Source organism: Myripristis murdjan, chromosome 1, assembly GCF_902150065.1.
Source record: "Myripristis murdjan chromosome 1, fMyrMur1.1, whole genome shotgun sequence".
Taxonomy (NCBI): Eukaryota; Metazoa; Chordata; class Actinopteri; order Holocentriformes; family Holocentridae; genus Myripristis; species Myripristis murdjan.
Window position 1 is genome coordinate 29,587,033 of NC_043980.1, and position 16,403 is coordinate 29,603,435.

General features: G+C 42.4%; 1 protein-coding gene across 1 annotated transcript in view; it reads left to right on the plus strand.

Annotated features, from left to right (window-relative positions):
- Positions 1-16,403, plus strand: part of pkd1a (polycystic kidney disease 1a) — an 80,250-nt gene that overhangs the window by 44,828 nt on the left and 19,019 nt on the right. Inside the window, exons 20-32 of the mRNA XM_030062518.1 lie at positions 145-345; positions 467-766; positions 934-1,385; positions 1,849-1,999; positions 4,456-4,599; positions 6,062-6,202; positions 7,654-7,975; positions 10,199-10,412; positions 11,537-11,696; positions 13,249-13,401; positions 13,582-13,726; positions 14,933-15,268; positions 16,132-16,220. Coding sequence (XP_029918378.1) covers positions 145-345; positions 467-766; positions 934-1,385; positions 1,849-1,999; positions 4,456-4,599; positions 6,062-6,202; positions 7,654-7,975; positions 10,199-10,412; positions 11,537-11,696; positions 13,249-13,401; positions 13,582-13,726; positions 14,933-15,268; positions 16,132-16,220 — 2,808 coding nt within the window. The remainder of the gene's footprint in view (positions 1-144; positions 346-466; positions 767-933; positions 1,386-1,848; positions 2,000-4,455; positions 4,600-6,061; positions 6,203-7,653; positions 7,976-10,198; positions 10,413-11,536; positions 11,697-13,248; positions 13,402-13,581; positions 13,727-14,932; positions 15,269-16,131; positions 16,221-16,403) is intronic.

Genomic DNA, 16,403 nt, shown 5'->3' on the forward strand with positions numbered 1-16,403 from the left:
ATGTCCAAGGGGAACGATAGCATATAAACACATTTACAGTAGTACAGACATTATGGCCAGTCAGGTATTGGTCTTATGAATGGCAAATGATTAAACAAATTACCACCGTGCAAACGTTTTTATTTTTCCATTGTGTGAAACCAGGTGAGCTCCAAGAGACACCACCTCCAAATTGAGGTAATGGAGCCAGTGCAAGGACTGACCATCCTGGATTGCTGTGAAGCTGCAATCCCTGTAGGTGTGAAAAGAAATTTTGTCGCCAGCATCCTTAAAGGCAAACCTGTTCACTTCCTTTGGACATTCGATCTGGATCACCTCCACCAGTCACATCATATGGGCAAAGAGGTCAGATCCTTTAAATATTAACACTAATATTAATATTTTTCGTGGTAGCAGCAGCAGTTGTAGTAAAAGGCTATTCAGTTGCACAAATTTTGATTTGTCTCCTTAAATCATGCCACACTAGGTGTCATACACTCCAGAAGAGGCCGGTTTATTGACAATCTATCTCAGGGTCCTCAATGCACTGCGCTGCCAAAACATCACCAAGCACATCCTGGTACAGAACGTCCTGACAGCTGCGGTGCTAGATGCAGTGCCTCAAGACACCTTCATCAACAAGACTGTGACATTTATGGCTTCAGTCACACCCAGATCTAATCCAGTGGAGTGCTTATGGGACTTTGGTGATGGATCTTCTCGACTTCCTACAAACACCACAACTGTGCGTCATGAGTACAGCCACCCAGGACACTACCTTGTCCAAGTATGTCTCTTTGAACTCTCTCTGACCTTGAACTTGTGTAGATCAATGAAATACTTGTTGATCCATGGAATTTCAAATAAATCAATATGACAGATGTATGAGAAAGCCTTGATTGAGATCTGATGTCTCATGACATCATTTTACCAACTTTTTATTTTCCCTACTAGGTGAATTGCAGTAACCTGGTGAGCTACGTGCTGGCCCAGGTGGAGGTGAACATCAGGGTGTTAGAGTGTGAAGAGCCAGAAGTGCAGGTGGTTCAAGCCCCTCGCTTGATCATCTGGCGCTCGCAGCCCACCTTGGTGGAGGCAAGTGTGGACTTGAAAGGCTGCGTTCGCTATGGAGCCCAGTACCTCTGGCAGATCCTCTCCACACCCAATTGCAATAATGATCAAGACAACATAGACTCTGGCCACTGTGGGAGGTTGTGTCAGCCCTCTCAGATGTCGTCAGTCTCTGTAATTCCTCTCCCAGCGGAGGTGGACATGCGACGACTGCAGCTGTCGGTGCCTAAGATGGCGCTGGCAGCAGGGAACTACACCTTAGTGTTTTCTCTGTCATATGAGGGCGTGCCGCTGAGGAAGGCTGCCTGTCTGCAACTCAGTGTCATGGCTGCCAGGTCGGTGGAGAAATATTTTCACACTTAACCCTTTTCCCCTGAGCTGAGGGCTACACCTTTTCTCTGTTTTGTTTTTAAATTGGAATTTCCTGTGCAGCTGTCTTGTTGATTGTTCTGTTTTCTTCTTGCTTTCCTTTTCTTTCTGTTCATTTTTCTTGCACTATATTAAAGTAATTTGTAATTTTGTTTTGGCATGTGCTATAGAAATTAGTTTTATTGATATTATTTAAACCATCAGAGAAAATTCCACTGTATTCCACCAAATTACTTTTGGTTTGTTTAAGTGTAAATGACTAGTGTCTAAATTTTTATGTTTCACTGAAACCTGCTGATATGTGGTCCAACAAGCTAACAACAGTTAAGATTAAGGGGTTCAACATATGAAGCTGTCAATTTTTCATCTTCCTATTTTTGAAGTTTTCTTTGATGTGTAGTGTAATAGCTTTTGCATTTTTCTTGTCAGGTTGGTGCCCATCATTGAAGGGGGTAACTATAGGGTGTGGTCGAGGACCCAGGACCTGCAGCTCAGTGCAGAGCAGTCCTACGACCCCAACATGGACCCAGAGAGCCAGTCACTGCTCAAATACCACTGGGAGTGCCAGAGCACCTCCAAGGTAAAAGTACACGTCAGCTAAAACACCCCAAATCATGAACTGTTAAGTTTTGGTGTAATTCATCTTTTCAGTCTAGATCAGATCTGAAATATACTATTTATTACAGATCAGTACAGATCAGTGTGTGGCTAGACATTTTACAAATTAACTTTCCATCATTCAGTTGTCACTGTTTTGGTAGTACTCTGTCTCTCTATCACAATTCTAACAGTTATATTGATTATTTATATTTATATGTTTTGCCATTGCTACTTAATGTTGCATAGTAACTAGTTATGGTTTTGGTTTTACTCCAAACATCATCTTTTTTTTTAATTACTTATAACATTTTCTAAGTACTTGTCATAGTATTAGGTGATGACTATCAAACTCAGAGTTACAGTTGTAGGTTTTACTAGTCAAACTAAAAATGTTGATAGTATCAAAAAGAATAGACAAAAATCATAATTGGAAAAGCTACTCATCAATAACCAGTAGAGCTGTATTATTGATCAATATTAGAGGTGCTGAGAGTGATGAAAAAAACTGAAATGACATCTAAATTACATGACATCTAAATGTGAATAGTCAATATTAGTCACTTGAAATGACTAATGAGACTACAGCTACATTAACTGGAACTGTTACAAGTTACATTAGAACTAGTACTTACTATATGAGAACTAGTAAAAGTACAAGCAAATACTGTACTAGCTTGTAGAATAGAGACCAGTCACTAAAATCTGAATTTGTAATGATATTTTTGTCGTGACTACTGCCTTTTTAACTGACATTATAGTGAATGGTGACCAAATAGTAGTAATTGTAGCTTTAATAGCAGAGAGAAGAGAGTGAAGGACAGCAGAGGAGAGCGCGGCAGAGTGACTGTGGCGCAGCTTCAACTCAGTCTGAGCTGTCTGCGGCAGCCTGAGTGCATAGTGCGAATGCTATCGCTTCTGTTTCATCTGGGAAATGATGTCTCTGTCTCTCGCTGTCTCACTCTCGTTCTCTTCTTTTTTCTCTTCCTCAATTGAATCTCTCTCTCTTTTTCCCTCAGTCTGAGTTATGGTCCTTCATGCTATGTCTGTTATTGAAATATCAGCTCTTTATAAGCCACTGTGCCACCATTAAAATGTTCCAAGTGAAAAAGAAAAAACAAACTATTGGTGTCGAAGGATGTAATGGCTGATAAATATAATTAAACTTTAAGCTGTTTTCCATCCAACTCCCTCTTTTCTCCTTGTGGTTAGAAAGGGCTTTTTAAAATCTCTCTCTCTCTCTCTCTCTCTCTCTCTCTCTCTCTCTCTCTATTTCTTTCTCTTTCTCTTCCTCTGTCCTCTGCATATCTGGCATTACTGAAATAAGAGATTTGAATTGTACAATCAGAATGTAATCACAAGCATTCTGAGCATCCTTGTGGATGGTGAGTTTGTATTAGTTTGGTTGCCAAAATAGATTCTGCAAATGAGACTTGAAATGAAAAATTATGCAACGGTCATCTGGTACTGAGTGGTGTAATTGATTTCAGTGGGGCTTGGCAGCACTAATGTGAAGAGGAAACTTTGATTTTGGACAGTTTGTTGGTGTGTCTGTTTTACAATGCTATGTTAATGTGCATGTGCATGCGCACAAGTGTAAATTTGTGTTTCACACGTCTTCCTTGGCAGGGCAGAAACACACTCTGCCTGTGCAGCAAAACACCACAACACAAGGCCCAGTGGGATGGGAGGGTGCCGAAGGAGGGCGTGTGTGTGTGTGTGTGTGTGTGTGTGTGTGTGTGTGTGTGTGTGTGTGTGCATGCGTTTGTGTGTGTATGTGTGCAGGCTGACAGGCAAACAGACAGACAGGCATTGAAAGGGTTACATAACTGTTTATATTCAGCATTCCACAGCTGGTGATTTATTCCCCCTACCCAATCAAACACACACACACACACACACACACACACACACACACAAACACACACACACACACACACTCACTGCTGCATACAGTGAAAAACAACAACAACCAGTTTGTGAAGAGACCGTATAAAAGGTTAAGGTGTAAGGGAAAATATCTGTCACACATGAGCTGCAGCTGTGAGGCAGGCAGAGAGGCTGAAATAAGAAAAATAAATATAAGAACTAGAAGACACGGCACTGTGACTGAAGGACTCAAAACACAACTTTAAGATGGAAAAGAGAAATTGACAGCAGCATGACTGATCAAATTTCCTAGGCCACTGTCTTCACCATAGACACACTCTCTCTGCTGGGGAGACCATATACTAAATACAAAAAACATGTACTTTAACAGTGTTTTGACCTATGTTGTTTCTCTGTTGAAATCACCTTGCCTCCGTTTTCCTCATGGCATCCTCATTTTTAATGTGTGTAGAAGTGACTGGTTTCGTAAACAAAACGCTGTTGCAGTTCTAGTCCAAGCTCAGCCTCCTAATTTCTTCTCCTTGCTCCTTGTTCGCTCTGTGTCTGCAGGGCGCGGCCCACTGCTCCAGCCTGAACTTCTGCAGTGACCCGGTGTTGGGCATCCCCGGCTCTGAGTTGGAGGCTGATGTTGAATACACTTTCAAACTGACGGTCAGCAAAGATGGCATGGCACCAGAGTCCACCTTGCAGACTGTAAGTATGCACATCCTCATGGACATGTGCATGCAGCCTGGTGAAAACATTTTGGGAAAATAATTTCCAAATTATATGAACCAAACTCGATGTGCGTGTTGTTACTCCAGATCAGTTAGCAACTTTGCAGATGAATGCAAATCAAGTACTTCTCATGAATTCTCACTTTCGTGTGATTGTTAGATTAATTGTGATGCCTTGTTATAATCACTGTTAACAGATGGGACCATGGTCAGCACAGATGGACAGTTTAGAGAAGTAAATTTCATCTAGTAGTGTTGGTGTAGTTTTTTTTACAAGATAAAGTCCACATTTTTCGTTAACCCTGTTGCTTCCAGTCATAAAGCTTGTCCTTCTGACTTTGCCTTGTTTGTGTTTGTTTTCTCTCTCACTTTGCTTAAGAGGATCAACACAGTGGAAGTCATTTTCCCATTTGCATTTCGCTCCATCTGCCCTCTACCATTTGCATGAACCTCTAAGAGCTTTAGTTGAGATCGCACTGGAAGAACAGCGCCCCCTTGCTGTTTTGAGATACAAAGCAATCCATAAGATTCAGCTCAAAATACTGTAAAATGCAGTGGAGATGATAATACCTTTGTTTACAAGGACTGGACTAATGTCGATCTATCTATCTGTCTGTTTTATCTGTCTATCTATCTGTCTGTCTGTCTATCTATCTATCTATCTATCTATCTATCTATCTATCTATTTATCTGTCTATCTCCACACCTCCACTCCATTTTTGAAACAATCATCTTTTTTAGAAAGCAAAAAAGTCAAATGACAGGTGTAGGGGGCAGGTTTGGGTGTTGGTTCATTAAAAATGTTTCTCACCAAAGTGGAACTTTTTTGCCTCAGATATTTGTAGTCATCCTACTTAGAGTGGGTGTCAGTTCATTTAAGGCATGTTTTGCCAGAGTGGAACTTATATCTGTTATATAATTATTTTTGATGAATGTAAAAACTGTTGCTCACTGCTGCACGAAGATGGATTTAATGTATGGCACATTTATGACTCCATGATTCCACCATTTCCCTGTAACTCTTCCCCAGTTGTCAACCTTTCCGCCTCCCTTTCCATCTCCAGATTTTTTTTTTTTTTTTGTCTTGGTGTCTGGTGCAGCGATCACAACATTAACCCTGAAATGCATTAAGCTGCGGACCAATATAACACATATGTGCATATATATGTGTATGTGGGTATTCAGGTGTTGTGTGATACATAGAAGAAAGACAAAAGAAAGAAATTACACTTAAAAATGTTTGTTAGGCACAGTAATACTTTTATCTAAGGTGGAATAAAAATCATAATCTATCTTGATCAGAGCATCCTGTTCTCTATTGAAATGACTAAGTGGTTATATTGGATTTGTGTGCGTCCGTGTGTGTGTGTGTGTGTGTGTGTGTGTGTGTGTGTGTGTGTGTGTGTGTGTGTGTGTGTGTGCGTGTGTGCGTGTGCCAGGTATTTGTTCAGAGTGGCGATATTCCAATGGTGTATTTGGAGTGTGTGTCCTGTAAGGCCCAGTCCATCTACGAGGTCAGCCAGAACTCCTACGTGTACCTCAGAGGAACCTGCACCAACTGCAAGGACTTCCACCGCGGGGTAAGCACACACACATACACAGACACACACACACACACATACAGGAGCCCAAGTACACAAACTGACTAAATCAGACTTTCCCTGTCTCAGCGAAATGAGGTCATCACACTACAGAAGCGACAGTGAAGTCAAAATTTCCAGATCCTTTCCTTCTTTCTCCTCCTGCTCCACCTCTCGCTCCCTTATTCAGACTTTCCTTGTTTTGTTTTTTTTTTTTTAATGCAGGCAAAATATTGCGTGGGTGTGTGAATGAGGTCATTGCAGAAGTGGAGCCAGAGCGCATATGTTCTTACTAGCACAGGGAAAAATTCTCAAAGTCTAAACTCTTGTTGAGTCATTGGGCCTCAAACTGCACATACCAACTGATTGTAGTCAGCTGTCGTCTAACCAGAGTAACCATGTTGGGGTGTTTTTTTTTTGTTTTGTTTTGTTTTGTTTTTTTTTTTTACTTTTCACTATATTTAAATTACCACACGGATAGGATGGTCTCTTATAGCTTTTGCATATGTAACATGCATGTGACGTATTCACTACTAGTGAATTGTTGTTGTTAAAGATACCATCACAGTTTTTAAAAACTGTGCTATTAAAGGTGCATTATTTAAAATTTAGGGTTGTTTGAAGTAGCAACTGTTGAGACTCAGTTGACCAAAAAACTACTTCCATGTTTTTTGTCAGTTGAGTCCAAAGGATCCTCACTTCAGTGCAGATTTACATAGGGCTCCTTTAAGACGACATGACATGGGGTAGTTTCAGCACTCCAGAGCCATGCTGTTTACAGTTCATGTAGTCCTGTAGCAGCTGGAAGTCCTCTGTTCATGTTACTGAGGGTGAGATAGACATGTGACCTGATTAATAAAGTCTTAACATTTTGAAAGTAAAAAATAACCCCCTCATCCTATTCAAAGGACCATACCAGTGATCTTGAATGTTTGGCCCATTTACGACTTAGCCACAATTTCACAACATACAATAAATTTTTGATTGAAACACACGACTTATGATGTTCTGCTTCTGCAGCTAACAAAGTCGTCTCCATTCATAAACCAAGGAAATGATAATTCACTCAAAAATAGAAATGCAGGAATATTTTCCAGCGGAAACTGTTTCACTCTGCCCAGTTTGAAGTCATCAAAACAGTGCTGCTGCTTTTAGGAAAACTAATGTGGACGACTCTATTACAGTGATGGAATACTGGTCTGAAGAAATATTCAAGTCTCTCAAAGTTCATTTTCATATTGCATTGGAATGGAAACAAACCAATAGCTGAATCCAAACGCTGGCTTTATGAAAAGAAATAAGAAATATATACATTTTGTAGATATTATGCTGTCAGCCTCCAAATAATTTATTCTTGCTCCAGATACCATCCACGCCCTCCTCATTTCCCTCTGTGTCCACCTGTGTGTCCTATTTCTAACCTCTCTCTCTCCCTCTCCTCTCTTGCCCAGCGCTGGACAGCCATGACGTTGGGCAACGAGACGCTGGTTTTGAACTCGTCCTCCACCACTACAGGAAGTGATGGCATGAACCTGGTTCTTCGGCAGGGGGCATTGCGACACGGCGACTCCTACGTCTTCACCCTGCATGTGACTGATGCCAGCCTGGATGGTGAAGGCGCTGCCTCCATCACGCTGTTCCCCAACATGCCCCCAGCTGGCGGAGAGTGCCACCTGCGAGTAGAAGATGGAGGAGTGGGGGAGAACAGGGACAGAGACGTGGAGGGCTTGAGGATACGCACGCTGCTGGACAGGGTTCACTTCAACTGCTCAGGTAGGGAGACAAGGGAAGGTGCACTCTCTCTGAAATCATATCACATCATTGTTTCCATGCCAACGCTGGCCAAACTTTATTTACATAGCACATTTCATGCAGTCAAATGCCATGCAATGTGCTTTGCAGTGAAAACAAAACAGAACATTAAAAAGAGAAAAAAGAATAATATACAACAACATCCAAACCTATACACCAGAATTTATTTCAACATAGAAATACAGACTGTAGACTATTCAGACTGTAACGCACTATACTGGGGATGGGAATCAGCAGGGACCTCCCGATATGACTCAATTCTCGATACTTGATGATTTGATATTTATTGTGATTCTGTAAGTATTGCAATTTGATATTACAGTTTTTTTGCAATTTCAGATCACTATGAGAAGCTGAATCACGCTTCCACTGACAGTCATAAGCAACTCAGTCAATTTTATTTTGAGGTTTTAATGTTTATTCAAGGCTTCAACACATGAAGGAAGACCTTCTTCTTTTTCTAGTGATCTTCTTTGATGATCTGTGTGATTCCTATAATGCCCACGGAAACAGATCTGTGTCTGGGTCGTACCGCAAATGTTTATTTCCACCGCAAAAAAAAAACAAAAAAAAAAAAAACAATTATTCCCGTCCCTAATACCTATGCTGAGCACATATATCTAATGATGCTTCTGGTCACATCTTCATTGATGTTCCTGGTTTCATTGAGCGTTTCGGGTCTTCCAACATCATACGGTCTCCTCCAGGCGACCCAGCCGGGGGTGATCAAGCCCCGGCTCGTGACCAGATGGCAACCTAACCTGACTACTCAGACCTCCATGGATCTCCTCTTTTCAGCCATAGCCATCTTGACGCTCGCTCTGCCGCTTTGGTGGTTCTGCAGATGGCTGCCCTCTTCCTCGCTCCTTCAATACCCAGACTGCTGAAGGCTCTGTACAGGGATCGGACTGCGAAGCCCCTGCATCCGACCTCCACTGGGAGGCACCTTGCTCTCCAACCAGCTTGCTGGCAGCTGCTGACCAATCCCTCGTACTTGGAGAGCTTCCTCTCAAAGGCCTCTTCCAACCGATCTTCCCAAAGAACTGTCAGCTCCAACAAAACCACTTGCTTGGTGGACTCGGACAGGAGAACCATATCCGGCCTTAGGGTGGTGGTCGCAACGTGGCTAGGAAACCTCAGTTGTTGCTCCAGGTCCACCAACAGTTACCAGTTCTTTGCGGTAGCCAGAATGCCTGCAGATGTTCATGCAGCAGATGTCTTTGGCTGTTCTCCTGCTCTGATGAAGGTGATGGGCCTCCTAGGGGGGATGAGAATGCCTGGCCCACTCTATACCTGCACTGATGACTTCAGCTATGCTCTTGAGGACCTGGTCATGTTGCCACCTGTACCGGCCTTCTCCCAGTGCCCTTGTGCAGCTGCTCAGGATGTGTTTGAGGGTTCCATGCTTGGAGCACAGTGGACATGCCGGTGTATCCACCTTGCCCCACACATGCAGGTTCGAGGGGCTGGGAAGCACGTCGTATACTGCCTGGATGAGGAACTTAATACGCTAGGGCTCAACTTTCCACAGCTCAGCCCAAGTCACCCTCTTCTCGATTGCGTTCTCCCATCTTAACCACACACCCTGTTGCCTCATTCCCACCGTCCTGCAGCATCTCCCCTCCTCCACTGCAGCTCTCACTTCTACCTGGACTAGATGATGCCTTTCCTTCCCTTTGTTAGTTGTAACGTATACAGTTCCTTCATGAATAGAATCGGAATTGAACTAGCTGAGAATCTAAAAAAAAATAGATATACAGCAAAAAAAAAAAAAAAAAAAAAAATCAAAACCAAAATATTAAAATGTTAAAATTAACTGTCAACGATACAAAGTGTAGCTTACATTTAATTCATTGCATTTTGTAAATTAAATTGTTACTGTTGCTGTGTAAGCAAACCCAAATGGAACATTTTTATTGATGATGCAAACCCAGGTCATGATTTTCATTGAATGGAACTCCAAAACTCCAAACGTTTCACATGTAACCTTGTTCTAAAAGCAACAGGAATTTCTTTAGATTTCACTTGAAACTACATATTCCCTTTACTGTTTTTGGTTTCATGTGTTAAAAGTGTCTCATCTGAGCTGTGATTGGGAAAGTTTCACGAGAGACTTTGTGGTTGTTCAGATTTCTCTTCCCCTCTCCCTTCACCATGTTTCCTTCTCCCCTGTTCACTGTCCAGGTTACAGTGATATGGGGGTATCAGGGACGCCGCTGCTCTACAGCCTGCTGGTAACGCGCTGCAAAGACCACTGTGAGGACCTGTTTGTGTACAAAGGCAGCAGCCCAGAGCACTCCGCCTTCCTGCCTCCAGGGTTCAGCTCAGCCCAACACCGTGTGGCTGTAGCCGTCACTGTGGAGGACCACCAGGGAGCTGCCATCACCGCTCTCAACAAGTAACCGCACTAATTTTACTTTTCATTTTGGGCAGTCAGCCAAGTGGTTAAGATAAGATAAGATAGTCCCACAGTGGGGAAATTTCAAGCATTACAGCAGCAAATTGGATAGCAAAATGTGAAGCAAATTAACAGCAAGCAATATAAACACTATAAACAAAGAATATAAAAAAAAATGGAAATATGAACGATTTAAACAACAGAAGAAAATAACCTAAACCTGAGGAACAACCCGCTCCGACAGAGGCTCAGGGTTAGCGGGGGTGGGGGTTAAGGTGCTAAGCTGTCTGATACTACAGGTATGTGAATGTGGCCTGGGGGAAGAAGAAGGAAGAATGTGCATTATAGTGCATTCTAGTGCAGTCAGTGCAGTCTTGGAGAGTGTGTGCTCTTCTGGGAGCACTGCTAGAGTCTGACGGCTGCAGGAAGGAAGGACCTGCAATAATGTTCCTTCACACACTTTGGGTGAAGCAGTCTATCGCTGAAGGAGCTCTTCAGTGCAGTTAAAGTGTCCTGCAGGGGGTGGGAGTCGTTCTCGATCATGGATGATAGCTTAGCCATCATCCTCCTCTCACCTACCACCTCCACTGAGTCGAGGGGGAATCCCAGGACAGAGCTGACCTTCTTGATCAGTTTGTCAAGTCTCTTCCTATCAGCCGTCGAGATGCTGCTCCCCCAGCAGACCACTCCATAAAAGATGGCTGATGCCACCACGGTGTCATTAAATCGCTGCAATTGCGTAGCTGGGTTCCCAAGCCAGCTGAAGCTCCAGGACGGCTCTTTTGTAGATGACGCTGACCTCTGACTTCCTTGTCGAGGGGGGCCGCAGGAGCCAAAGCAGAATTTTGCCACAGGACTGAGTGAAGTGTCACATTAGAATGATTGAACTGCAGGTTGAAAAAAAGCAGGTCACCCTCCAGGTCACCATCCAGTCTGCAAGGCCACCCTGATGCCCATACACACACACACACACACACACACACCTGCAAGCACAAACTCATAACAAAACTATTCTGATCCATGTGTATACACACCTACATAAATATTTGAAAGGTAGCAACACTGCTTTCAGTAACTGTTTTGTGTGTGTGTGTGTGTGTGTGTGTGTGTGTGTTTGTGTTCAGGTCCATTGAGGTGGTACTACCAGACCCGCCCCCTGGTTACAGCAGCCTTCCCCATTGGCTGGCTGAGCTGACAGGCACCGAACTCAAACAGCTGCTGAAGCAGGGAAACTCCCAGAGGGTCCGAGAGCTGTCTCTGGCTCTCATTACAGTTCTGAACGAGGTAGGAAAGGCCTGTCTGTGTAATAATAATTTTTTAAAAAATCATTTACGCATTTACATTTCCACTTTTCAAAACAGTGCTTCAAAGAGAACATAAAACCAAATAAAATTACCAATAAAATTACCAATACTACCACTACTATACTACTACATCTGTTAGACATCCATCCATCCATCAATCCATCTATGAGTTGAATAGATTTTTACGCAGGCATGTACATACATACACAAACTTTACTATTTGATAAGACCGAGGCATTATTCATTTCCATGAGGCAACATTCATCTTTGTAAAACTGTCAGCTCATTTTCATCTTGCTGTGATGATTGTCTAGTGATTGAAAGATCAGTAAGTGCTGAATACATAATTTAGAGAATTTCTCTTTTTCAACTCTACTATAGCTATAAAATGAACAAAGTGCATTCAAGGTGAAAATAGCTGCACAAAATTTTCTAGTGGGTGACATTTAACTAATTATTTACATTTCAGCACTCAGCTTCACACATTCTTCATACACGCTTGATAAATCTTTTTAAATGTTGCTGTGTTTGTGTGCGTGGGTTTCATTTCATTTGATTTCAGTTTTATTATACAGGAAATATTAAAAGTTACATAGCAGAGAAATTACAATTAACTGGCCTGACTCACTTAATTTTGCAGCAGGTAAAAAGACAAAGTCATATCACAATACAGAAAAAGACAGCTCCACACACACTGAGTGAGTATAATGGTTATGTGAGCTGACATCAGTGCTTGCAGGTGTGTCCCTGCATCAGATGATGTTTATAGGCCTGTTTGATGTGTGCAATAGAGGTTATTGATCTAATGCAATATGGGATCTCATTCCAGATTTTTGTGTATGTATGAAAAAATAATCTCTGACCATAGCTGTTTTTGTAAGGTGGTATTGGGATAAGTGCATGTGAAACTTATGTAGTGATACATTCCTATCTTGTGTTGTGTCTTTGAAGTATGGCAGTCAGTGTTGAAGGAGAGTTATTATTTTGGATCTGAAAGCAGAATTTATTTATTTATTTATTAATTGTCTTGCTGTTGGTTCAATGGTTTCCCAGCGGGATATTGTTGAAAGACTGATTGCATGTAGATGTGTGTCTGACGATTTCTGGTTGAGCTTCTTTGTTAAATTATGCATGCGGCTTTGATAGCAGAAGGTGTGAATCGAGAAATACTCTTAAGATATTTGTACGTTTCTGTGATGGATGGTGTTTGATGTGCAAAACATATGGGCTCAGACACAGATATAAGTTTCTTAGGGTAGTGGAAATCAATACATTCAGTTTTCTTGAAATTGAGTTAGATGATTAGATTTCAACCAGTCAGGTAAACAGTGAAGATCAGAAGAGGGTTCTGAGTCTGTGACATCAGGGTTTGCATCAGTAAGAAAAATTACAGAGTCATCAGCATATAGTCGTCAATTACAATATTTACACTCATTAATATACAATAGAAAAAGTGAAAGACCCAAAATGCATGTATGTAATCCATCTATGTAATGTAAAGATATAGTGATGTGAGACATTGTTTCCTACAGTATGAGCAGACCAGAGAGTCAACAGTGGTGTCCCCGGCTGAGCGCCATTACCGGGTTAGCATCCGCAGCAACATCACCAGAGCTCTGACCGCCCTGGACCTGAACACTGTTAATGACATCCAACAGACCTCCGCTGCTTTGGCACAGTGCACGGTGAGCTGGGAAGGGAGGTGGGTAGGAAGGAAATAAAAGGAGAGAAGGAAAAGCAAGAAAGAAAGAAAGAAATGGAGAGCAAAGAGAGAACATAAACAGAAATTTGAAAAGAAGGAAAGAGAAACGCAATCAAATGACACTATTCCGTAATTTGCGTGTGTGTGTGTGTGTGTGGTCCAGGCGGTGAGTCGAGAGTTCGTCTGTGAGGAATGTCAGAACAGCACTCTGAACAAGCTGGAGAGCATGCTGGAAATTCTGCAGTCCGACACCAAGCAGGGCACTGTCACGCCGACTGAAATCGCTGACAACATCCTCAATATCATGGGTAAGGATGTGACGTTTCTCTGCCAGTGCCTGTGTTTTCATCTGTCGGAGTGCTGCTGTTTTGCCCAAACTTACTCAACAGTAAAAAATGAATGTAAACTGTAATAAAATCAATTGGCAAACAAACGCTAGCATTCAAATTCAGTAGTAAATGTTGCTTTTTCTGCCCCTAAATCACCTGATAATAATTTTCACAGCGCATTTGACAGGTATGATTTTTTTTCCTGACAGTATTTCCAGCATATGCATGAGCAAAAATGTGACGTGTTCAAAGGTTTGTACACTACAGCAAAAAATGTAATGTGCTGATGAAAATCAGAATATATGTAATGAAAGAATATAGCCAAACACAGTTATCATCAGGCACACTTACATCAGAACAGGGAATTCAGTTAGAAGCCTTTGATTGTGCCTAAAAAATAGCCAGGTTTTCCACATTCTTCCATTAAGTCAAGTCAAGTCACTTTTATTTATATAGCCCAATATCACAAATTTGTCTCAAGGGGCTTCACAGGAATACAACATCCTCTGTCCATAGACCCTCACATCGGATGAGGAACAACTCCGTATGTGCCATAGCCAAAACCCAGAAAAAAAAAACATTTTTTGAAACTGAGAGGGTACTTACCGTATTTCACCAATTAATCGCCCGGCCGCAAATAGCCGCCTGGTTCTTATAAACGCCTGGGGTCTGCACGCATTTTGCGTATTAAACGCCCACCCGAATAACCGCCGGGGCGATTATTTGCATTATATTGAGGTAACCCAAAATAAGGCTATTCACCTTATTTTTGCAGAAGTAAACAGTTAGCCGCACAATAACTGTGCGGCGCTTCCATTTTCTGTCAAAATAAGAGCGCTAGCTAACGTTAGAAAAAAGGGTGTACCGTAATATTAAACCGACAGACTGAAAATATGTTGGACAGTAGCTGTCATCACGATATTGTCCTGGTGCAAAAATAAATAAAGGCCTGCAGCGAATAGCCGCCTGGTTCTTTTAAACGCCCGGGGTCCAAGTCGATTTTGCATATTAAACGCCCGGGCGATTAATTGGTGAAATACGGTATATTATTTGTACACATGCACACTGGAGGGAGGTGAAATCCATCACTCAACTTTTTTTCTCCCAGGCTCTTGCTCTCCCCCTCATACCTCCCTTATTTTCTCACCTTTTCTTTTCTCCTCCGCCTCCTCCTTCTCCCTCCAGGTGACCTGATCCATCAGGTGAGCCAGTCGGCCTCACAGGCTTACCTCCAGGTCCCCTACGTGGACTCTTCCCCAACCTTGTCCTCCTCCTCCTCTTCCTCCACTGGTGAGGATCAAGGAGGTGCCCCCTTAGACCCTTCCCCCTCCTCGCTGGAGCCTCACCCTCTGCGCGTGGCGGCCAAGGCCTACAGCCTGTCCTCTGTCCTCATGCTGATCCTCATGCACGCCCGTGTGCTTAATGAGGAGCCGTTGGTGCTGAAGGGTGCCGAGATCGCTGCCACGGGGAAGCTGGCCGACCCCCAAAGCCTGCTCTGCTACCATGGCAACAACAGCCCAGGTGGGTCAACGTATGAATGCATGTGGAAGGGCGGTGTATATGTTTGATTTAAATCGGTATTTTGTGCAGTTTAAAGTAGTGTAGGCACTTTCCTTGTCTATGTGTGTTCCAGCATTGTGTTTTTTTCTGCTCATTTTAACAAATGAGTTCCTTTTTTATTACAAACAGATGTTCTTAGACATGTACAGCGTATTATGCCCTTGGATTTTTTTTCTGGAAATATAATTGCTTTCAGGAGGTTGAATTGCTGTTGTGTTACAGCAATCAACAAATGTTGCAAAAGTGATTTATTTATTTGATGCTATTTTGGGATATTACCTAAACCTTTTAACTTTCAAGTATTTCACTTGATATTGTTTTGTCACTGCTCCCAATGGACCTGGGAGGAGGTCTGCTGGTTAGCAACCTATCTCAAAAGTTACAAACAAATTTGGCTGAAACTTGGTGAACAAAGAGCCTAATGATCTGTTGAGTAGATTTTGGTGATGATCTGGATCTGGGATTCATGCCAGTACATGATTATTGGTTTTTAGACACAGCCATTATGCTGCATTCCCGTGCTGGTGGGAAGGTCCAACATCTGGGACTTCTAAGCTGGAAACTAAATAGCACAACATCCACATGCTGTTTTCTCAGAAAATCAAACATGGAAGACAAACAATAAACAAACAGAATGTGTTGTGGAGGCTGCAGCTTTGCAATTCAAAGAACTATTCAGTGTTTGTGAGGGTTTCACTCTACTGAGTACCTTTTCAGTTTATATTATGTAGGTTTTGAGGCAAAAAAAAGAATTATGACAGTTGACATTGGCATTTTAATGTACTCTGTTCTCTTCCATTCTTTTCTATTCTGTTCTATTGTAGAGTGTCAGCGGTTCTCCATCCCCAGAGCTTTTAATACCAGCCTGGACAGAGCTGCCACAGGAAACAGCATCATGCAGCTCCTGTTTCAGGTACGGTGGGAAGCATCTGGCATGACTGCAACTACTGAGCATAACAGAAAATCTGCTTTTGAACTTTGCCTTTAGATGCCTGTCAAAGAGACTGTCAGTTAGAGTGACTGAATAAAAGCTCCTGGTCCCACAGTCCCTTATCAGGCACACACATACATACACACACACACACACACACACATA